This window comes from Mastigoproctus giganteus, chromosome 2 (genome assembly GCF_048544385.1).
Source record: "Mastigoproctus giganteus isolate SK-2022 chromosome 2, ASM4854438v1, whole genome shotgun sequence".
Taxonomy (NCBI): Eukaryota; Metazoa; Arthropoda; class Arachnida; order Uropygi; family Thelyphonidae; genus Mastigoproctus; species Mastigoproctus giganteus.
Window position 1 is genome coordinate 209,482,078 of NC_143576.1, and position 25,433 is coordinate 209,507,510.

The 25,433-nt window shown below is 35.9% G+C and overlaps 1 protein-coding gene across 1 annotated transcript in view; it reads right to left on the bottom strand.

The window, feature by feature from the left end:
- LOC150090021 (protein fantom-like) overlaps positions 1-25,433 on the bottom strand; it is a 234,503-nt gene that overhangs the window by 172,988 nt on the left and 36,082 nt on the right. The window contains exon 8 of the mRNA XM_090390151.1: positions 15,032-15,103. Within this exon, the coding sequence (XP_090246277.1) occupies positions 15,032-15,103 (72 nt within the window). The remainder of the gene's footprint in view (positions 1-15,031; positions 15,104-25,433) is intronic.

The following is a 25,433-nucleotide window of genomic DNA, read 5'->3' on the forward strand; positions in this document are numbered from 1 at the left end:
AGACAGAGGGTGATAATCAATGGGTGCTGCTCTTCGTGGACTAATGTTATTAGTGGAGTCCCACAGGGTTCAGTGTTGGGTCCACTGTTGTTTTGTATATTTATCAATGATATTGATGAAGGCATATCAGGCTTAATGTCGAAGTTTGTAGATGACACAAAGGTTGGCAGGGTTGTTAATGACAGTCATGGCAGTGTGCTACTGCAACAGGATCTAGATAATTTGGGCAGATGGGCTAAGAAGTGGCAACTGAAGTTGAACCTTGACAAATGCAAAGTACTGCATATGGGTAGAAGTAACCCCAGAGAAACGTACCAACTGTGTGGTTCTACACTTAAGGTGGTAGAAAATGAAAAAGACCTGGGTGTAATTGTGCAGTCAGATATGAAGTTTTCTGAGCAATGCAGACAGGCTGCCAGGGCAGGTCATGGGGTTTTGTCAATGATATATAGGAATTTTGCTAGCAGGGAAAAGGAGGTGATTGTCCCTCTGTATAAGGCAATGGTCAGGCCACGCCTTGAGTACTGCGTACAGGTCTGGAGGCCTCATTTTAGGAAGGATGTAGATTTGCTTGAGCGTGTACAGAGAAGAGCAACAAGATTGGTGAGGGGAATGAAGGGATCCTCTTACCAAGAGAGGCTTAAGTTGTGCAAATTGCAGTGGCTGGAGACTAGGCACCTGCGCGGTGATCTGATTGAGGTCTATAAGGCCTTGAATGGGTTGAGCACGCTGAATTCTGATGGGATCCTTCCACTTGTTCAGATTACGAACCTACGGGGGCATAAATTCAAATTAAGAAAGGACAGATGTAGAATAGATGTGCGGAAATTTGCCTTTAGTCAGCGGGTGGTTAATTGCTGGAACAAACTTCCATCTGTCGTGGAAGTTGATAGGTTAAATAAATTTAAGGAGGAACTGGACAGGCATTTGGAGGGAATGGTGTGATTTTTTTTTTTTTTTTTTTTTTTGCCTGATGCTGCATAAGCTCCTACACTTGCTTTCTTGCATCACGTGCCACTGCTACTACTACTACAACAATGGATCCAGCACTGAACCCGAGGGAATTCCACTAATAACATTAATCCACAAACAGCAGTGTCCACTGATTATCACTCTCTGCCATCTTCCACTCAACCATCTCTTTATCCATTGTAGCAATTTACCCTTAATGCAATACCTCTCCAATTTGTACAGTAGTCTTCCATGTGCAACAGTATCAAAAGCTTTCCTGAAATCCAAGTATACGATATCAAAATTATTTTTTGCATCCAGTTCCTTTGTGACCACATCATAGTATCCAATCAAATTGGTTGGACAAGACCTCCCTTTAACAAACCCATGCTGTCTTAACTATTACTGCAGTCTTGTCTAGATGACCTTGCAATACTTTTTCAACCAATGACTTCATTATTTTCCCCTGAACAGAAGTTAAACTAACAGATCTACAGTTACTTGTATTAGTAATGGCCACATGGTGCAAGGAAGCCTATGGTATGCTTTTTTTGGCTATTATGATGGGTGCCAAAAAAAAAAATAAAATAAATAAAATATAAATAAATAATAATAAAATAAAATAACAAAAAATACATACAGATGGCACCGTTTCGGAGCTTGTTGGCTGACTCATCTGGGTGGTGGTGCCCACTGAGAATAAATAACAGTATTAACTGAGAAAAAATAACTCCTCTATTAGAGAAGCATTGTTTATTCAAAGTACTGCAATACCTGGTGTCTCATTGTGAAGGTAGCCACAATATGAGATAAAATCAAACGATGCCTTTACACTACTTATATAGTTAAACTTATGGGTAAACTATGGTATATTTACACCAATATTATATAGTTAAATTCAACCCATAACATATTATGCCTTGCGCATTTAGTCTTCAAAATAAAATAATATAATAAGAATAAAAACAAATTAATAATAATAAGAAGAAAATTTTTAAAAAAATAAAAATTAATGTACACAGTGCTCTAGGCCACACCTAGAGTACTGTGTACAGGTCTGGAGGCCTCATTTTAGGAAGGATGAAGAGTTGCTAGAACGAGTACAAAGAAGGGCAACAAGATTAGTGAGGGGAACAAAGGGGTACTCTTACCAAGAAAGGCTTAAGTTCTGCAAATTGCAGTGCCTGGAGAGTAGGCACCTACGAGGTGATCTGATTGAGTTGTATAAGGCCTTGAATGGAATGAGCAAGCTGAATGCTGATGGGATTCTTCCTCTTGCTCAGATTAAGAACTTGAGGGGGCATAAATTCAAATTGTGAATAGATTGAAGAATAAATTGAAGAATAGATGTGCAGAAACTTGCCTTTAGCCAGCAGGTAGTTGATTGGTGGAAGAGACTTCCATCTTTTGTTGTGGAAGTTGATAGCCTAAATAAATTTAAGGCTGAGCTGTACAGGAATTTGGAACGAATGAAGGGGTGAAATGGGAGGATTTTTTTTGGCTGATGCTGCATAAACTTGCTTTCTTGCATCGTATGCCTCTACTAACGCTAATGCTAATAAGAGAAAAGGAAATGGAGAACCTATGCATTTCCCTCCTCCCTTAGGTAATTATCCAGCTGACCTTTGAATTTCCCCAGACTGTCAGCCTCTACCACCCATGTAGGTAACTTATTCCAGTAATTTATAACTTGCTGGCTAATATAAAATTTCCTGCAATCAAGTCTAAACAACTCCCCCCCCCCCGTAACTTGAAATTATGGTCCCTAGTTCTAGAATCATTTATAACCGTGAAAATTTCATTCTTATTTATTTTGCTTGTGCCTCTCAGAGCCTTAAACACCTCAATCAAGTCCCCTCTAAGGTGACTAGTTTCCAAGCTCTGCAACCCACATATTCGAAGTCTTTCTCCATATGGATGCTCTTTTGCCAATCTTACCAGGCGAGTTACCCGTCTTTGGATCCTTTCAAGAAGAACAGTGTCTTTCTTTAGGTGTGGTTTCCATACCTGAACACAGTATTCGTAGTGTAGTCTAACAATAGTCTTATATAATGGGATTATGACATCCTTATCTCTACTAACAATTGTTCGATAAATCATCGATAGGACACCATGGGCCCTCCTTGCAACCAGTCTACAATGCTCAGAGAACTTCATATCTGACTGTATTGTAATACCCAAATCCTTTTCGTCCACTATCGGCTTTAGTTCAACTCCGCCAAGTGTATAAGTTATTTTGTATAAGTTATTTTGGGGTTACACCTTCACCAGGTGCAAAATCTTACACTTTGCTGGATTAAAGCATAGTTGCATTTTCTGACCATCTATGAAGTCTATCTAGGTCATTCTGAAGAAGCTCTGCTTGGCAGCAATCATTAACTAATCTACCAATCTTTACATCATCTGCAAATTTAGACATCACGCCCTCTATCCCTTCATCGATGTCATTTATGAAAATCAAAAACAGAAATGGTCCTAATATTGATCCTTGAGGAACCTCACTATTTACATCAACCCAATCTGAGGAATAACCATTTATCACAACCCTCTGCCTCATGCCCTGAAGTCACCCTACTATCCATCTAAGAATTTTCCCTGTGATTCCAAACTGTTCCAGCTTATAAAGTAACCGCTCATGTGGGAATGAGTCAAATGCTTTGCTGAAATCCAAATAAACGATGTCAAAATTATTCCCTAAGTCCAGCTCTTGAATGACCCTGTCAAAATAGCTAACTATATTACTTAAACATGATTTCCACTTTACAAAACCATGCTGAGTATCCATCAGAATTCCATTTCTATCTAAGTGATCCTGAATTCCACCCTTGATCATAGTCTCCATGATTTTCCCTACTACTAAAGTTAGACTAACCAACTGGTAATTTCCCACTTCACTCTTAGAACCGTCCTTATGTATTGGAGATACATTGGCACTTTTCCAATCCAACGGAATCACTCCCGAGTCCAGTGATGCTCTTATAATTAGCCTCAATGGTTCAATGCCCTCACTTGCTGTATTCCTTAAGATTATAGGGTAAATGCTATCAACCCTAGGAGCTTTACTGGCCTGTAGGCTCAAAAGTTTTTTCATTCAATAAACAGGTGCCTCCGTAGCCAGGTGGGAAGGAGCAGCAGGGCGTAGCACACGCTTCTTGATTAGACCGGGGTTCGAGCCCGTCACCACCAAATACGGAGGATGTGGAAAGGTCAGGGAATGACCACCGCATATTCCCGGAGCAATATGGCCTTAGTTGCTAATGCTCCTAAAAACCAAACAACAACAACATTCAATAAACATGTGAAATTTCAACATCATTAATTACATTTTTTTCAACTTCACTCCCAGAATTTCTCATTGATGTGAAGGGATTTTTCTTCTGTAAATATCGATGCAAAGTAACTGTTGAGTTCATCTGCAACTTCAGCTGGGGTATCTAATACTATCCCATGTCCATTACATAAGGGTCGATCTGGTTTGTCCTTCTCTTCTTGTATTTATGTGAAGAATTTCTTATGCCCCCCCTCTTTGCAGTGATTTCTCATAATCTGTCTTTGCCAGCCTAACCTTTTCAGTGGCATTATTACAGATCAAATTTGTAGCTATTATAGGCTTCAGTACTTTTTATTGCTCTGCAACTTTTCCATGCCATCTTTTTCTGCTCAAGTAATTTAGCAACTTCATTATTCATCCAACTTGGAATCCTCCTCGTGGAGTATTTTTTTAATGGTATATAAGCATTTAAGGTTTCTGTGATTAATGTTTTAAAGGTACAGTAGACTCTTGATTAACCGGGACGCTTCAAGACTCCAAATAAAAAAAATAATAAAAAATAAATAAAAAAATCAACCAGAAATCAAAAAAATTCAAGTAATAACCAGATATTTTGCAAATCATAAATAAGCGACATTATAAGTCGTCATTGGGAGATCAGTGTGCCTATTATCTTACAATCCCCGCTGTCTTCACACCCACCGCTCAAAAAAAAAAAAAAAAACCCAAATGTTTAGTTTGTTTTAGTGTGTTGCATCAATTCTTGTGTTCTGTTTCAGTGCAAAAGAACAAATTTTGTTTCGTTATTTATGTCAGAGATGTCGGAATTTTTTTTATAGTAAAAATTTTTTTTTTTTTTGTTTAGAAATCGCGAAAATGATGGGTAAACAAATGCAAAAGAGTTGCGTTTTCAGGTAAACAAAAACTTGAAATTATTCAAAAGTTTGAAAACGGTGTAGTAGTAGTGGCATGTGATGCAAGAAAGCAAATGCATGAGCTTATGCAGCATCAGCCAAAAAAAAAAAAAAAAATCACACCGTTCCCTCCAAATGCCTGTCCAGCTCCTCCTTAAACCTATTCAACCTATCAACTTCCACACTGACAGATGGAAGTTTATTCCAGCAATTAACCACCCGCTGGCTAAAGGCAAATTTCCGCACATCTATTCTACATCTATCTTTTCTTAATTTAAATTTATGCCCCCTTAGGTTCGTAATCTGAACAAGTTGAAGGATCCCATCAGAATTCAGCGTGCTCAACCCATTCAAGGATTTATACACCTCAATCAGATCACCACGCAGGTGCCTAGTCTCCAGCCACTACAATTTGCAGAACTTAAGCCTCTCTTGGTAAGAGGATCCTTTCATTCCCCTCACCAATCTTGTTGCCCTTCTCTGAACACGCTCAAGCAAATCTACATCCTTCCTAAAATGAGACCTCCAGACCTGTATGCAGTACTCAAGGTGTATCTGTTAAATCTCTAAGGAATCATTATAATAAGGATGTATCAAAATGGCCAAACATTAACAAGTATCGCACGGAATTCAGATTTGTCAATAATAATATAGTAGCAATATGATATTAGTCATTCCCGAGTTACATAAAACTCGACGAAGTAAGAAGTCCTGGAACATATCTCTTACGTATGTCAAGGACTTTCGTATTTTTGGATTAACTGGGAAACCGATTATCCTGGATTTGTTTTTTACCATCTATCCTGGAAAATCGAGAGTCTACTGTATACCATAATTCAATTGTATTCACTCTCTGTGAGATAGCTACCCAGTTAATAGAGGCCATGTAGCACCTTAAGCCATCTTAATTTCCTTTCCTGAAATTATAACCCATTCCTTTGCCTTTAACTACTGCTACCTCTTTCTTTATCATCCACCGTAGAACTCCGTGATCACTTCCTGCTCTGGTTCCTGTACTGTCAGCCCTATTATGTCATCTGGTTCATGGGTGATGATGAGGTCTAGAGTATTCTTTTCCCTAGTACTTTCCCTGACATGTTGATACAAATAGCAATCATCTAGTTGATTTAAAAATTTTGTCCCCCATGTGGAGTTTCCTTCCCATTTGCTCCAATCAATTAGAAACAAATTGAAATCATCCATAATAAGACATTCATACTTACTTGCCCATTCCATTTGTATGTAGAGACTCTCATCATAATCTTCACAATCACCTGGCCTGTAGATTACTCCCACTCTCATTATACCTTTGCTTCCAACTATTTCACACCATACAGATTCTATACTAGCATGCAAAACGTATGAATCTGGGAAAGCTTTCGTTGTGCTCGCTCAGGCATGACCCCACTGCCTCTTCTATCTTTCCTGTCCTTCCTAAATACATTATACATACATACCATACTGAAACTCATCATCCCTTATCTCCGGGTGGCACCATGTTTCTGTAAGCACTATTATGTCAGTGTTACTTGTACCAACCAGTAGTTCGAATTCACTCATTTTATTGATGACACATCTGACATTACTGTTTAAACAATTAAGACTTAGTGTTCTTGTATAGTTAACTACCCTGACACACCCCCATAAAGTTGTTTAAGCTCGCTTCCCTGGCATTTGCTACCCACTCGCATTTGAAACACTTTTGCTCTCAGAACATCTTGCTACTACGTTCTGTTGCGGTAACAAACAAATACTCTTGAGGTATGTGCAAGAGTTAATTTTACCAATACTCTCAGATAAACACGTATCTATATTACCCTTCTCCCCCCAAACTAGCAGTTTCCCTGAACCTTTAAGATATCCTCAATAATATTCGCAAAACATTTTGCATCACCATTGTTTAAATGTATCCCATCTCTACAAAACAGATTCCTTCTACCAAGTGTGGGCCAAGCTGATAGAAATTTCTCTCCAAGAGCCTTGCAGAGTCCTTCAAGTCTTGAGTTAATCCACAAGACTTTCAGCATACAATCCCTCCTATTGTGCCTGGGCAGAATTGCAGACACACAGATATTGTGACCTAACTCACGACATTTCTTCAGCATGGTCCTCTATTTGTCTAATAAATCATCAGATCATGTATACTTAATGTCATTAGTCCCCACTTATGTCACCCTTTAAACCCCCTTTGTGAATTGGTGATACATTTGCACACCTCCAGTCCATGGGGACCTCCCCTGAGTCCAAGGAAGCTCTCATAATTATGCTAAGGGTCTGCTTACTTTCTTTGCTGCCTCCTTTAATATAATTGGGTAGATCCCATCCACCCCAGGTGCCTTCCTTATGTTTAACTTCAACAATTTCTCCTCCACTTTGCTCTGTTATTACAAAATCACTTAGCTCCCCGTTAGAGTTTGATACACTTCTGGCATTCCCTTCCTTGAATAACTTCTCATGTGTGAATGTAGATGCAAAATACTCATTCAGTTTATCAGCTACCTGATCAGGATCATCAATAGTCGAATCATCTATGTTAAGTGGACCAACCCGATTCATCCCTTTCTTTCTAGAAATTACATAAATAAAGAACTTTGCTGTTTTTCTTTGAATCCTTTGCCAAAGATTCCTCATAATCTGCTTTTGCCTGCCTAACCTCCTTTGTGACTTGATTACAGACTAGCTTATATCTGCCATAAGCTTTGTGTCGCCTGATAATTTATATGCATTTTTCTTCTCTGCCACAAGCCTCATTAATTCACCTGACGTCGATTTAGGCCTAAACCTTGAACAGTATTTCTTAGTTGGTATGAAAAGCCTAGTAGCCTCCAAGATTAAACCCCTTGGAGGCTACTAGGCTTTTCACACCGATGGAAGATGTTCGTCATCTTCCAGTGATTCTCTTCCATGGACAAAATATTTATGCCACTTGAACACATGTGCACGAGGCACACAATAACCTCCATATACTTGCTTCATCATTTGAAGCATTTTTGTGACACTTTTGCCTGGTCAAATACAAAGCTTGATGTTTTTTCTTTGTTCCTCCACAACACGAACACAGGAGACGTGTGTGGTCCAACTCGCACTACTTTTTGAAATGGCAGCAATTTCTGCTGACCTTGACTGTGGTGCTCGAGGACCAATCATTCTTTCATTTCATGTTTACTTCTAGTAGATGGCAGCACCAGCACTCATCTCATAACATCAGTCTCATTTTCCAATTGTAGCATTGTGTATGCTAGAATGAATTTCTGAAATGTGAAGTAATAAATAAATTGCGATGGATAATTAGCATTTTCCAATGCAAGTGGTATAGGTCTTAAGATATACAATTTTTATATATACAGTGGATTCCAGTTATTTGGGCCACCGGTTGTTTATTTGGGACAAATCTTAAAAACCAGAACCCAATCGAGAAAATAGCCAGAGTTTACTTTGCTTAATTGGGACAAAATGCCGTTTAATCAGGGCAGGAGGCTGCAGCACTGGAGATTACCCTACGATTGTCTCCGGATTTCGGGAGGTCACAACCATAAAACAATAAAAACAATTAGCAGTCACCTGTTTATTGGACTTTTCTGTTAATGCAATCTATCATAAATGGATAGTAAACTCAATCTTATTGAATTTGCGATAATACTGACAGCTGGAATTCTGTGGGTTATTATGGTAAAATGTGTTTACATTTCCATGGAATCTTCAATTATATAAAAAAAATAATTTTCAGAATCTTTTCATTTCTATTTTTAAAGCTTTGTTACTCGTTACTCCGTTCCCACTTGCGCGTATTGTGTTACTTGCAATTTGTATGTGACGTGTTTTTTGTTATTGATTGCTCATCTTTTTACTGTTTTAAATTTTAACCCCCACCCACAAATGTCAGTGAACAGAAATGTCAACTAGTTTAGTTAGTATGTACATATTACAGTACGTATTAATTATTCCGATTATCACGTATATTCTTCCAAATTTCACGTATCATTTAATTTTTTAATTGGTAAGGTAATAAAGGGTAAATTTGTGCTTAATATATCTTTACTTTTATAGCCTGTGGATAATATTCCTCCTATTTTCGCTAATTAGAATCGTTGTTTAATAAAATTAAAATTCAATTCAATTCACAAATGTGATCACAATGACCAGCGCTTACTGCACATCGTATAGCGAACGGTACTTTACTATGGTGAGTTCGTCATAACGTGATTTGATTGTACAGCGAACTAATTGTAAAGTGGGGGGGTTACATTGTATTTTTAACTATTTACATGAAACTTCGGATAATTGGGGCAGCCGCTTAATCGGGCCAAAATGCACTAGTCCCGATGTGTCCCAAATAACCGGAATCGACTGTATTTATATACAGCAGACTCTCGATTTACCGGGATCGGTTTAACCAGACTCCAAATAAAAAAAATTTAAAAAAAAAACCCAAAAATCCTAAAATTCAAGTAATAACTAGAATAGGTATAAACAGATGTTTTGCAAGTCATAAATAAGCGACAAGCAGGGCGTTATAAAGTCATCATTGGGAGATTATCTTGCAAACCCCACTGTCTTCACACCGGACGCTCAAAAAAAAAAAAAAAAAAAAAGAGAGAGAGAGAAGAAATGTTTAGTTTGATTTAGTGCGATGCTTCAATTGTTCTGTTTCATTGCACCACAAAGAGAAAAACTGTTTGGTTATTTATGTCAGGGATAACGAAAAAAAATTTTTTTTTTGTTTAGAAATCGCAAAAATGATGGGTAAGCGCAAACAAGTTGTGCTTTCAATTAAATAAAAACTTGAAATTATTGAAATGTTTGAAAACGGTGCATCCGTTAAATCTCTAATGAACCATTATAATGTTGGTGACCAAACCATACACAACATCGTAAAAAATAAAGGGAAGCTATTAGATTTAAAATTGACATCGAAAAAAATAAAGGGAAGCATCATATTGGACACTCGAGTAGTGCGTGGTAAGTTTTTTATCTATCACCATATATTTTACGCAGGTTGCTGAACATTTTTGGATATACCTTATTGTAGTAAGTCCCCGACTTACGTAACTTCGAACTTACTTTAATTTTTTTCACTCAATTTTTTTGCTTTTTTAGGATTGTAAAATTTAAAACAGAATAACAACAATAAGCAATCAATAAAGACGATCACAGCACGCACAAATTGCACAAGCGGGATATAGAGTCACAAGCTTCAAAATAAGAATGAAGAAAAGATTTTTAAAATTTATTTATGTTTTTTTTTTTATATGGCTGAAGATTTCAGTGAAGGGGACACACATTTCACCATAGTAACATAAAATCTCACAGTATTCCATCTATCGGTATTATCGCAAATGCAATACGATCGAGTTTACTACCTGATAATGAATTGCAGTAACAGAAAAGCCCAATAACCCAGAATGTGCAAATTGTTTTATGGTAGTGACCTCCAGAAAGGTGTTTTAGTAAAATGTAAGTTCGCGTGGGGTGATAAAAGTGAGTTTTCGCCTTAAACCTGTGAAATTCTTTACATAAAATTTCATTTTGACCGTTATCATGGTGCCGACTAAGAGAATATGTGACAGTGGTACTAGTAAATCTATCAAAAAAAAAAAAAAAAAAAAAAAGGAAAGCAATCGATTCGGATCAGAAAATTAAAATAAGGATGTTTGAAAATGGTCAAACATGAACAAGTATTGTGTGGAATTTAGATTTGTCAGTGTCAACTGTGAACATAATAAAGAAAAAGACAGAATATGAGAAGCAGTGAAGGGATCGGCACCAATGAAGTCAACTATGATAACCAAGACTACAAAATACATATCATTGTTTACTGTACAATTTCTTCCTTTAATGTTTTCTTTTCATATGTGCCACTCCAACAACTTCACTGCTTTCCCCAGATAAAGTTTTTAATTGAACTAATTAAAAATATATAACTATTTTTCTATATACAGGGTGTCTCAAAAATACATGGCATAACTTCAGGAATGAGTTCCTCATATGTAGACAATAAAAATATTTTATATCAACATAGTTCCAGAAATGCTTGGTTTCCGAGTTTTGAAGGTCTGTCTATGACACTTCACATCACCTCATAGTAATTGTTCAAAATGTCCATCTTCTGCCTGAATACAGGCCTCAAATCGACGTCTCATGGATTCACAAAGACAATGCCAAATTCCTGGCATGTTTCGTATTGTCTCACAACCTGTCACAATTCGATTGTGGAGAGTTTCCAGATCAGCTATCGGAGTCGAATACATCAATGACTTTAAATGACCCCACAAGAAGAAATCTAGTGGGTTTAAATCAGTGAGCGTGAAGGCCAGGCAGTTGGTCCACCTCTACCTATCCACTGACCAGGAAACCTTCGATTCAGGTAATTGCAGGCTAGGTGGTTGAAATGTGCGGGAGCACCATCGTGCATGAAGTGTGCTTGTTGACGAATGATCAGTGGCGTGTCGTCCAAGAAATCAGGCATGTTGTTTTCCAGAAATTTTCTGTATGCCTGCCCTGTGAATCTGTTTGGAAGTACATGGGGCTCAAATAACTTATCACCAAAAACACCTGCCCAGATGTTGAGGTTGAGGCTGAACCACTGTTGGTGATGTGATGGAAGAATTGCATGTGGGTTTTCTTCAGCCCATTCATGCTGATTGTAAAAGTTTTGGATTCCGTCTCATGTGAACTGTGCTTCATTTGTGAATATCACTAGGGCAGGAAAGTGAGGAGTTGTACCACATTGCTGCAAGAACCACTGGCAGAACATTACTCGCGCAGGGTAATCTGCTGGTGACAAGGCCTGTACCTGTTGCAGATGGTAAGGATACAGCTGGTGTTCTCGCAACACTCTCCAAATAGTCGAACGTTGAACAACCAGTTGCATTGCTATTCTGCATGTGCTGATTCCAGGAGTGGCATGCACAACATCCAAAATCTCCTCCTCTACTTCAGGAGTCGTAGATCTTGGTCGTCCTGTCGGCAGCACGAGGTGTAAAGGTCCCATGTTCACAAAGGCAGCGATGGATTCTTTCAAATATTTTCCTGTCTGGACATTTGTTCTAGGAACCTTTCATGGTACAAACGACGAGCCTCCAGAGCTTTGCCATCCGCCAAACGGTACATAAAGTGCATATCCGTTTGCTCCTGATTTGAGTACATGGTCGGAATGGAAAACCACCAGATTCTGTCAGTACCTTGTGATGAAGGAAATCACCTGCGGGAGATAAGACATTCTGGTAAATAACTCGGGAACCAAGCATTTCCGGAACTATGTTGATATAAAATATTTTTATTGTTGACATATGAGGAACTCATTCCTGAAGTTATGCCGTGTATTTTTGAGACACCCTGTATATATAACTAACTAATTGAAAAATATATAACTATTTTTCTTGATTCTTCTGAGGATATGTGGTTTTTGTGTAATAATAATAATAAGCATATCACAGATATAGGAGCAATATTTTATTAGTCATTCCCCAGTTACGTAAAACTCAACTTACTTAAGAAGTCCTGGAATGTGTCGGGGACTTGCTGTATTTTTGGATTAACCGGGATTTTTATTTTACCATCTATCATGGAAAATCAAGAGTCTACTGTGTTTTCATCTTATCGATATTAATTGTGTATTGTCATTCCCAACCATATTAAAACATGTACATAATTTTTATCATAACAGAACAATCAACAAATACTAAAATTGCAATCTTTTTATCATCACAGTTACTGACAAGGTTAATAATAACATTATCATTAAGTTCAAATGATTTTATAGAGATTTAGAGTGGAATGAACTATAAAATAGCATTACTCATCAGAAATTAGAACAAAAAATTAATACTGACTTTATATAAACTTATAAGAATTAAAAATTGTAACTTGAATTTTTCATATTTATATAGGGTAAACTTAAATTTCATAAATTTCTTATCACTTTTAGATTTGTTGTAAGAAAAGAACAGCTATTTAAAAATAATGTTTCAAAAATATTAAATTTTTGAAACATTATTTGGCAAAATATATTCCAGCTTGGATATCACTTAGTTTTAGCAATAACAAGTTAGTAATTAATGCTTTTGAAATACAAACATAAGTGACATATGGAAAATAGCTAAACTCTGTGTGATGCTACCTAGGTTTCATAACTGACATTAATAATTTAATAATACCACTGCGAAATTTTAATTAAGTAAATTTATATCAGTAATTTTATTGTCAAATACCATATCAAATATAAATTTGGTTGAAAATTTTACATATTTAAAATCAGTTAGGTCTACATGGAGGTTCCCAAAGATTTTACATTTGAAGCATCCTTGAAGTACAGTAAACCCCCGCTATTCGCAGGGGTTACGTTCCTGGGAAATGCCGCGAATACCGAAAACGCGAATACTGAGTTATGGCTCCCATAGTAATAAAGGGGTTCCGTTCCAAAGTATGAAATATATAAGAAAAACTAGTCTAAAATTTTGTCTACGTATGTATTGTTTGTTATTGTTTGTTATTTGGTTTTTTTAGGAGCATTAGCAACTAAGGCCATATTGCTCCGCGAATATGCGGTGGTCATTCCTGACCTATCCGCATCCTTCGTATTTGGTGGTGACGGGCTCGAACCCCGGTCTAATCAAGAAGCGTGTGCTACGCACTGCTGCTCCTTCCCACCTGGCTACGGAGGCGCACGTATGTATTATATGTACCTTCATAATATGACTATGTACATAGACAGTACATAGTGAAATGCAAGCATATGGCATCGAAATGAAAATATGAAACTATTAAATGTAATATTTATTAGAAATTTCAAACCAGTGCCTTTGCTAACTAAAAAACTTATAACGTCAGTGCTATCATCTGTTTCGTAAAGTGTTGATAAAGGAGTTTTGCCTTTTCACGAATGATGAGTGAACTTAAAGGAATTTTATTTTGAGTTCGGTCTTCTATCCACGGATTTAAAGCTTTTTCCATTTTTTCTAATTTAACATCACAAGTTACAGAGCAAATTTTTGAAGCAATTAGCGCGTTTTCACGGACACTACAGCAGATTTTTTCTTCTGATTTCTTGATTGATCGTACCGTTGACTCATTGATTTTATAATGTTTTGCCACTGAGAAGACACTTTCACCATTAGAAATTTTGTCTAATAACCCAATTTTATTCACTAATGTCATCACCTTCTTTGATCTTTTCACATTTCTCTTGTTATTCGTAGCCATATTTTTGTACGGGTTAGAAAGAATTTGTCCACAATAAAGTCACTTTCTTCCGTTAACACACTCGAAAAAGTCTGTTTTACACTGAAAACGGTAGATTTATCACTTTTGTACGCATATCAATTTATAAATTGATAAATTTATTCAATTTATAAGCATATAAATTAAAAGCAAACGACGAAACCTTCCATGACAAGCGCATAACACATACTGAACAAGGATCAGTGAGAAACATCCACGCTCGCGATTTTGTCACCCCTCTCCCCCACCCACTGAGCGCTGTTTTGACTGGGAAAGATCATTTTAGCCACGCTCACGTTTTTTTATGGCGGAAAATGTTCACGGCGCTTTAAAATTCACATTTTTTTAGATTTCATTTTATATTAAATAAGCAACCGCGAATACGCGAAACCGCGAATACAGATACCGCAAATAGCGGGGGTTTACTGTATTCTGAATACAATAGCAAACTCATGAAAGTGTTTTTCATTACAGGTCTTAGTCTAACCACACTGAGATTAACTCTAATCTTGCTGCAACACTTTGAGACATGTTTGATATACAAAATGCTGTAGCATCCTAAACAAAAGATATATATGACTGAAGGATATGCAAGAAATCTCCATTTTCAAACTGAATATTATGAATGCAAGAAAGAAAAGATTAACTTATCTAAATCTTAAGTGGAAATACTTACAAATTTTTAATTTCATTACGTGCTTCTTCTAAAAGGCTAAGAGTATATGGAGGTAGTGGTGTGGGAGAAAATCTACAGATAAATATTAATGAAATAATAAAAAAAAAAAAACATTAAAATAAATCACATAAAATGCCACGAGTCTATTTTTACAAATGAATTTTTATGGAAAGAATCTAGATGCCTAATGATTATCAGTACTACTCAATAAAAACATATTCAAAAAGTAGAACTTCAAAAGAAATTCATATTTTCATAAAAAAGTACAATAAAAAAAGGTTTATATATAAAAGTTCAGAAGCAGCTCAGAAAATTAACACATTTATTCAGGGAATGTAGTCAAACAAATTATGTAACTTATAATAAACTAACACCGTACCACTGGTTAATGTAAACATAAATGGAGAATATTGGGAAAGTAAGAAACAAAGAGGTATAAAAAGAAACATATTAATAAGCACAAAGTGAAATTTTCTCACATTATCTGGGACAGCATGTTCAGTAACAGCCGGCTTGTTATTTATTGTTTGTTATTTTGGTTTTTAGGAGCATTAGCAACTAGGGCCATATTGCTCCGGGATATGCGGTGGTCATTCCCTGACCTTTCCGCATCCTCCATATTTAGTGGTGACGGGCTTGAACCCCAGTCTAATCAAGAAGCGTGTGCAACGCACTGCTGCTCCTTCCCACCTGGCTACGGAGGTGCCCGTAACAGCCGGCAGAGAAGAGCAGAGCTGATATATTCATTTCATTACTATATCACCTGGTAATTCAGCATACAGTAGAGGCAAATTTATGTGGAAGAAGCAGCATGTGAGAAATACAAGGAATGCATAACTAGCTATAACAGTATAAAAAAGAATTTTAAACAACTAGTTAAAAATACAATGTTATACAAAGATTTGATACTGGAAATAACCATCATTATCTTCTATTGAGAAAATTTAGGTTAAAGAGGGGACAAAGCTCCAGAGAAGGATGATATATATTCAGTTATACTTAAAAAGGCTTTATGTGAATGTACCAAAACATTGAGAAAGTTAATGAAAACATTAAGACTCCAGGAAAATCCCCCTTGGACTGGTGAAGTATTAATGTCTCTAAGGTTGTGTTAAAAAAGATTTGGGTAATTATAGATCAGTGAGTTTAAGTTCTGTGGAAAGAAGGATCATGGAATCTGTCATTAAGAATATGAGTCAGGACAATCTCAACAAAAATAGTATCTCAAATAGATCCCAGCATGGGTTCATTAAGGGGCAGTCGTGCCTGATTAATTTGGCAAATTACTATAACGTTGTCATTAAATAGTTGGATGCAAGTAAAAATTTGCATTATATACCCAGACTTGAGCAAAGCTTGTGACACCATCCCTCATGGAAGGCTGCTATATACTATATCAAACTGGAATTACCAGTAGGATCCTATGCTGGAGCACAGGCAGACTAAAAGATAGGAGACAGAGGATTGTCATAAATAGTCAGTCCTCAGAGTGGACTAGTGTAACTTGCATGTAGAGATCCTCAGGGTTTGATGTTCGGTCTCCTCCTATTTTTAATTTTTATAAATGAAATTTACAAGGGTAACAAAGGTTAGTTATTTGGTTTTTAGGAGCATTAGCAACTAAGGCCATATTGCTCCGGGATATGCAGTGGTCATTCCCTGACCTTTCCACATCCTCCGTATTTGGTGGTGACGGGCTCGAACCCCGGTCTAATCAAGAAGCGTGTGCTACGCACTGCTGCTCCTTCCCACCTGGCTATGGAGGCACCAGGGTAACAAAGGGAAGCTGTCAAAGTTTGCTGATGAGATGAAGGCAAGAAGGGTGGTTAACATGTAAAGCCAGGCCGTGATACTTTAAAAAAACATGGATTGGTTGCATTATGGTGTGAAAAGTGGCAACTCAAAGTTTAATGCTTCTAAATATAAGATCCTGCATTTGGTGCACATAAATCCTGGAGTCATGTAAAAGCTAAGGGGGGGATGAGATTAAAGTGGTTCAAGAAAAAAGACTGAAGTGTTATGATTCAATCTGTTATGAAATTTTCTATGAAGTGTAAACTAGGAAAGCACATTGGAGATGGGCGAAAGAAACCCCCTGGTGCCGTCACACACCTAACACAAGTGTCCTATCCATGATTTATAGGACCTATGCCGGTAATGGAGAGGGACTTCATTATCCCTCTATACAAAACAATGGTTAGATCACATTTGGAGTACTGTATTCAGGTCTGGAGAAAAGGACATTAAACTTCTGGAGAAGGTTCAAAGAAGGGTGGCCAGATTAGTGATGAGTGCAAATTAATGCACATATCAAGAACAGCCTAAAAGGTGTGGACTGCAAAGTTCGACAACCAGACATTTAAGAGATGATCTGATTGAGGTATATAAAGCACCCAAAGGGATTGAGTGAATGAAGGCATTGAGTAAAATGAATGAGGAAGGTCTGTTCTTAGGTGAGACAAGAACCAGGGGCCATAAATATAAAATCTCAGGAAATAACAGAAGACCAGATCTAGTATTAGTCATATGGTGCAAGGAAGCCTAAAGCTTATGTTACATCAGCAAGCAAAAAAAAAAAAAAAAAAAAAAAAGAGTAAAATAATAATAAAATTAAATAAAATAAATAATAAATCTTATTGTTTGTTTGTTATTTGGTTTTTAGGAGCATTAGCAACTAAGGCCATATTGCTCCGGGATATGCGGTGGTTATTCCCTGAATGACCTTTCCGCATCCTCCGTATTTGGTGGTGACGGGCTCGAACCCCGGTCTAATCAAGAAGCGTGTGTTACGCACTGCTGCTCCTTCCCACCTGGCTACGGAGGCGCCAATAAATCTTATGAAGTTCACTTAAGAGTAGTTAGTTAGTTAGTTAGTTATTTTGGTTTTTTTTTTAGGAGCATTAGCAACTAAGGCCATATTGCTCCGGGAATATGCGGTGGTCATTCCCTGACCTTTCCGCATCCTCCGTATTTGGTGGTGACGGGCTCGAACCCCGGTCTAATCAAGAAGCGTGTGTTACGCACTGCTGCTCCTTCCCACCTGGCTACGGAGGCACCACTTAAGAGTAGTAGGTTGTCAACAATTGGAATAAGTTGTTTCCCAATGTTGTAAGTCTGGCTAAATTCAAAGCAGAATTAGATACTTACTTTCTGGAAATGAGAATAGTATGAATATTCTACTTTGTGTTTTATTATTTTATTTTATTTTATTTTATTTATTTATTTATTTTATTTTTTCTGGCTGATTCAGAAAAAGTCTGCTTCCTTGCATAATTTTTTCTTACTAATACTAAATTGAAAATGCTAATTAGTACTGATCTGGGTGCCATCTATAATACTCAGGTGCCATGCAGAGAGCTTGAGTGGCATGGGACATTTTGTATGGCAGCCAAATTTCACAAATTTTATGTAGTTTTGAATTTTATGCACCATAAAATTCAAAACTATACTGAAAGAATACTAAAATTCACATTAACATTGCTCTAAGACAGATATGAGTACATTCATTTTTAAAATTAAGAAAATAAAAGCACAAGGCATAATACACTACGAATTAGAAATTCACTACAGAACTATCAGTGATATTTCACAATACGTTGTTGTAGTAGTGAACTACAACAGTAGCATGAGAGGCATTGATTTAATTATATCTCATATTGTGACTACCTTCCCAATGAGTTACACCATGATATTGTACTACCTTGAATAAGTAACGCTTCACCAATATAGAAGACTATTGATACTTATTCTCGGTGGATACCACCACCCAGATGGCACTGTTTCAAGGCTTATTGGCCTATCATCATTGGGTGGATAGATACCCTGGCATTGCAATCATGCCAACCCAGTTAAGAAGTATAACTCCACAATATGAGAGATGCCAAATTATTGCAATCTTGTGGAGTTATACTTCATAACTGGGTTGGCATGACTGCAACACCAGGGTACCTACTGGCCTACCAATGATAGGCCAATAAACCTTGAAACAGTGCCGTCTGGTTGGTGGTATCCACCAAGAATAAGTAACAATAGTCTTCTCCACTGGTGATTTGTTACTTATTCAGGGTAGTGCAATATCATGGTAACTCGTGAAGGTAGTCACAATATGAGATACAACTAAATTGATGATTCTCATACTACTGTTGTAGTTCACTACTACGAACACAGTATTGTGAAATATCACTGATAGTTCTGTAGTGAATTTCTAATTCGTAGTGTATTACGTCTTGTGCATTTATTTTCTTATTGTTTAAATATAAGATAACGTCTCATACCTTTTTATAGGAAATTTCTTCACCCAACGCTCATATCAAATTTATCTGGTTAATACATAGTATAAAAGATCTAAGTTAATGACACAATATTATCCATACTAAAAGATAGTTAATTTATACAGATTTCAAAAATCTAATCTTGCATTCAATTCCCAATGTCTACTTACTGCTACCAAGAAAGAGCAAAGCGCAGCTGATGCACATCAAACCATCCAAAACTAAACCCACCAGCAATAACAGACTAGAAATCGAAGGCAATTGTTGAACTATCCAAGACTAAACTTCTTTATAGATGACTAGGTTATTTCGGTTACGAACCGTGCTCACAAGAAGTAAAGTGAAGCATTTAACAATACCCATTCTCTTATAAATCAAATTGAATTTAAAATTAGTGTGCTGTGACAAGATTATTTTTGTTAACCAATCTGAATTGCTATTCAATTTGAACTGCTATTTTATGAGTCTGAAATGGTGTATGGTCTCCATACATTTATAGAATTGGAGTTTAACTTCATTTCAAGTGTTTTGTGTATTCATTCTGTGTATTAATTACTTTAGCCTCGTTAAAAAGAAAAACATGGTTCTCCTGGATGGCGTGAAAGGAAAGTTCAGCAAAAAGGAAACCTCCTTTTTGCCCTCTCAGATGCCTGGTGTTGTTGTAATTGCATCAAAAGATAATTTTGGGTAGAACCAATGTAAAAGGAGTTGCATTCCCCACAAGCAATGTTATATATATTGGTTCGCTCCATGTTAGAAACTGAGGTTGCCTTCCTTGCCCTCAATATTGTCTGGAGTTTATTTATCGGTTGTGCAACTATTTTAAATTCTGTGTTTTTAAAAATGTTAATACCACCCTTTTATGTATAAAAGGGTGGTAACTCGAATAATGCAAAAATTTTCCTGTATTTGTTGGTTTACGGTAAATTTTAAAATGTCATCGTTGACCCTTGTTAATGTAAAATTAAGAAAATTTATAGAATTCTCACCTGGTTTTTCCTTTTCCAAAGTAAACTTAAGTCTCGTATGTATATTACAGGATTAAAGGAATTCATAACTTAGTAAGTGCACTACACATAAATATTTTATTAAAGTTCCATTTGTACAACAATGGTATGAACAGTTTATTAACATTTTTAAAAACATAGAATTTAAAATAGTTGCACAACCGATAAATAAACTACAGACAATATTGAGGGCAAGGAAGACAACCTCAGTCTCTAACATGGAGCAAACCAATATAGTCTATAACATTGCTTGTGGGGAATGCAATTCCTTTTACATTGGTTCTACCCAAAATTATCTTTTGATGCGATTACAACAACACCAGGCATCTGTGAGGGCAAAAAGGACAAGTGCTTCTGAACTTTCCTTTCACGCCATCCAGGAGAACCATGTTTTTCTTTTTTAATGAGGCTAAAGTAATTAATATACAAAATGAATACACAAAACTCTTAATAGCTGACACACTTGAAATGAAGTTAAAATCCAATTCTATAAATGTACAGAGACCATACACCATTTCGGACTTGTGGACCTTTACGTGCATGTGTGAATAGCAATATTCACATTGGTTAACAAAAATAATCTTGTCGCGCACACTAATTTTAAATTCAATTTGATTTATAAGAGAGTGGGTATTGTTAAATACGTCACTTTACTTCTTGTGAGCACAGTTCGTAACTGAAATAACCTAGTCACGTATAAAGAAATTTAGTCTTGGATATTTTAACATAGTTTCGACAATTGCCTTCGATTTTTTTCTAGTCTATTATTGCTGGTGGGTTGATGTGCATCACCTGTGCTTGCTCTTCCTTGGTAGCAGTAAGTAGAAATTGGGAATTGAATGCAAGATTAATTTTATGAAACCCATATAAATTAACTATCTTTTAGTATGGATAATATCGTGTCATTAACTTAGACCTTTTATACTATGTATTAACCGGATAAATTTGATGTGAGTGTCGGCTGAAGAAATTTCCAAAAAAATGTATGAGAAGTTATCTTATATTTAAACAATATTATTAAAAGTAGGAAGGATTGGGCTTCACCGCTCTTATATTTTGAAATTTATTTTCTTAGTATTATTACTATGCACACCATTTGGCATCTCTCATATTGTGGGGTTCATACTTCATAACTGGGTTGGCATGATAGCAACACCAGAATACCTACCTGCCCATCAATGACAGGCCAATAAGCCTTGAAACGGTGCCGTCTGGGTATGGTATCCACTGAGAATAAGTAACAATAGTCTTCTCCATTGGTGAAGCATTACTTATTCGAGGTAGCGCAATATCGTTGTGAAGGTAGTCACAATATGAGATACAATTAAATTGATGCCTCTCATACTACCATTGTAGTTCACTACTACAAACAAAGTATTGTGAAATATCACTGATAGTTCTATAGTGTAATTAATTTTTAAAGCATTAGTGTCATCAGCAATTTTGTACCTGTGACTTTGATCAACAAATTGGTATTGGTAGAACACCTTTTTGGTTTTTAAAATACTGTATACAGCTACTTTATCACTTTTACAAATTTTAGTTAATTCGATAATATCCAAATTATGTGACATGATAAATTCTGCAATAAAAACAATTACAATCTCATATGGTAAAACCTTGAATATTCAAAATTCACAATATCATGAAATTTTGATTTTACTTAAAATTTTGAAATTTGCCAATCTGTTAAGGTATTTTTCAAATACCTTAACACATTTACCTGTAATCTGTAAATTAAAAATACTAATAACACAATTTTATATAAATTTCAAAAATTGTAATATCCAAATGTTCATATAAAAAATAAACATAAGTAAAATAAAAAAATTAGAAGTCATAACTTAAATTTTAAATGAGAAACTTAATTTTTTTTTTCTAAGACTAAGTTATTTAATGCTAATATACCAATGATGTCAGTATATCACAAAGATCACAAAGGTCTATCAGCATTACACACCAGATCATGCACTAGAGGCAGCATCAGGTGATGTAAAAAATTTAGATATTGGAAGATTAGTAGCAGTGTTGAACTGAAAAGAAAAGGTGTCTCCTAAGAAAATATAACTTTTTTTTGTTTGAGTCTGTGAGAAAGTAAATTGCTGCCCTTAGTGAGTCTGATCTCCATAGAGGTTTCCTTGGTATCTTTCCAGTTCAGTCTGTCTCTAATTAGTACAATAACAATAACTCAAGGCTGACATTTTGCAGTATCAGAGGATTTATGACTGTTATTTTGCAGGTTTCACAGTGACTATAAATGCTTTCACATGATGAATCCAAGAGAATCTATTATTGTTGTTACAATTTTCACTCTCCATTACCGAGTTTGGAAAGTGGGGAGAAACATGGATATACCATAACTGGAAATTCCACTGCTGACAAATGAGGTGACTGCATTTGAAAGCTTAATGTTGTTTTATTGCTTTTTTTTTTTAACTTTTTTTTTCACTTCTAACTTCATAGTTTTATCATTGTATTAGTGTATTCTGACATATTTATTGCTGCGATTATAAGTGGCCTATTTGAAGAATTAGTCACTGAGTTTTTTTGCTTTTTATCCCACATACGTAACAAAATCAGAATACCTCTTCAGATAACTGCTTCATTTTCACACTAATGAAATCTGAATGTTGTTAGCTATAGAAATATTATTCTTTATGATGCATGAAAGCTCACTCAATCTACAGAATTCATGCATAAAAGAGTTCTACCAACCATTTAACTGTGGCTGTAATGATCAACAGTTAAATGTCACCAGACATTTGATAACACATCAGATAAGACAGACAAAATTTTTCATGAGAAAAATGTTACAGAAAATATCAGGCAACATTATAATAATTTTGGGAGCCATGGCAACCTACCACCTAGGATTCATTGTGTCCTGATAACAAATATAAAAAAAGTGTTAACACAAATGAAAATTGAAAAGCACTTAGATTTGTTAACAACCATTAAATACAGAAACCATCTTTAACCCAGCAAAAGGTTGTTTGCCAGTTTATTGTACAACATCTTGATGTTATTGATGGTTATTTCCTTATTGCTGCAGACGGTTGCTATCCTGATGTTTTGTGCTAGTATAATATTGGCATGCACTCCTCTAGATATATACTGGAATGCCATTGTATGAGGTTGACTATATTAAAATTAAATGCATTCCATTTATTGTACAGGTTTATGGTAGCTTTGTTGTTTATTACTGTAATATCAAGATCCAGGAAATAGGCTGTAGCATCCATGTTGTTTGTTTTTCCAGTTTGAGTTCACTGGGGTATAAGTGTCCATATTCCTTGATGAATTTTGGGCAGTTAATAACTATGAGATCATTTATATATCTGTAGAAGTTAAGCTCCTGTGGAAATGAGTTTTCGGACCAACATAGATATAGGTTTGCTATTATGCATGAAGCCGGACTTCCCATCGGTGTTCCAATAGTTTTTTTTTTTTTTTTTTTATGAAAACCCCAAACACGAAAGGTATCAAAACCTATAGTACTTACAAAAGTACCGTGCGTGGGTTGAAGGAGAAGTATGGGCAGAGGGGGATGCCGGAAACTTTGCTCTAGAGACTAAACATGGGTTTCACCACTTCAAGCCTCCAATAAGCAAAGTGGTGGTATTTCACCGGTTGATGAAAGTCATCTACCACCTACAGTTTGTAGATCTACTGTTTTGCCATCGTATACAAAGTTATTGGAGACACATAGGTTCACTAGGTTGTTCCAGTAGTTGGTATTGCAGGTTATATTTTCTCTATATTTTGGGTATATATCTTTGAGTACTGTTTTTAGCTTGGCTTGGTTAATACTTGTAAATAAACTGTGGAAGTCAAAAGTTTGTATACTGGAAATATTGTTATTCTGTAAGGATTTTAATACTGGTAGGTTGTTGCCTATAATTCTGCTATTTGGAATAATGTTCAACAAGGGTTGTAGTAGATGTTCAAGGATTTTTCCTGGTTTGTGTACATAACTATTCTTGCATGACGTTATAAATCTGAATCCTATGGGTTTTTTATGGAATTTAGGAATGAAGTATATATATATATAGGGCAGACTGTAATTGCTGATGTTTAGTTTTCATTTTTTGTTAAAGGCTATAAACTTCTTTGTAATGATATTACAGGTACTGGATACAGGTTTGTATGTGTTGCTGGAGTTAAGTTCCGTTCTCAAAGTGTGTGCATAAAATGCTTTGCAAATAAAAGCATAGTTATTTGATGCTTTGTCTATCGGTGTAATGATGAAGTCTTTATGTATCTCTAGCAGTTTTTGTTTTAGTTTAGCTAGGTTATATTAGCTGAATTTGTACTGGATATATTCATTTGAACTTGGGGATGTTAGTTTATGTTTTAATAGATTAAATGAATTGCTGATCCACATATGGTATGCCTCTATTGGTGTGTTATGCTTATGTGTTAGGCAAAAGCAGTTGTTTAATTAGTCTTGATATAGCTGTTTCTTGAAAGTAGTTAGATTTATTTTGTTACATGGCCTAAATTTAAATCCTTGTGCTAGTATATATCTGAGTATTGGGTCAGCAATGATACTTAAATTTCCTGTGATGATGTGTCCATGGTAAGGATCAATATATATTGTAGCATATTGCTTTGTTTGCAGATGCAGTCATTAATGTCTGGGTTATAGGATATTAAATTGGTTGCCATGGATTTGTAGTTGCAGGCTAGTATCCCAAATGGTTTCTTATATTTATATCTAACTTTTATGTTGATGTTATGGCTATTGTTAGGAAGTAAATCATTATGATGATTGATATATTTATTAATGTTGATGTTATTCATTATTTTACTTTGGAAATTTAAGATTATGATAGATTCTTCAGTTTTACTATGTAGTTTTACATAATAAACCAATTTTATTATGAGGTTTTTAAGGTTAAATTTACAGATATCGTCTAATATGTGAAAGAGTTAACATTAGCTTTAGTAGAGGCATATGATGCAAGAAAGCAAGCTTATGCAGCATCAGTCGAAAAAAAAAAAAAAAAAAAAAAAAAGCTCCCACTTCACCCCTCCATTCATTCCAAATACCTGTCCAGCTCAGCCTTAAATTTATTTAGGCTATCAACTTCCACAACAAAGGATGGAAGTCTGTTCCACCAA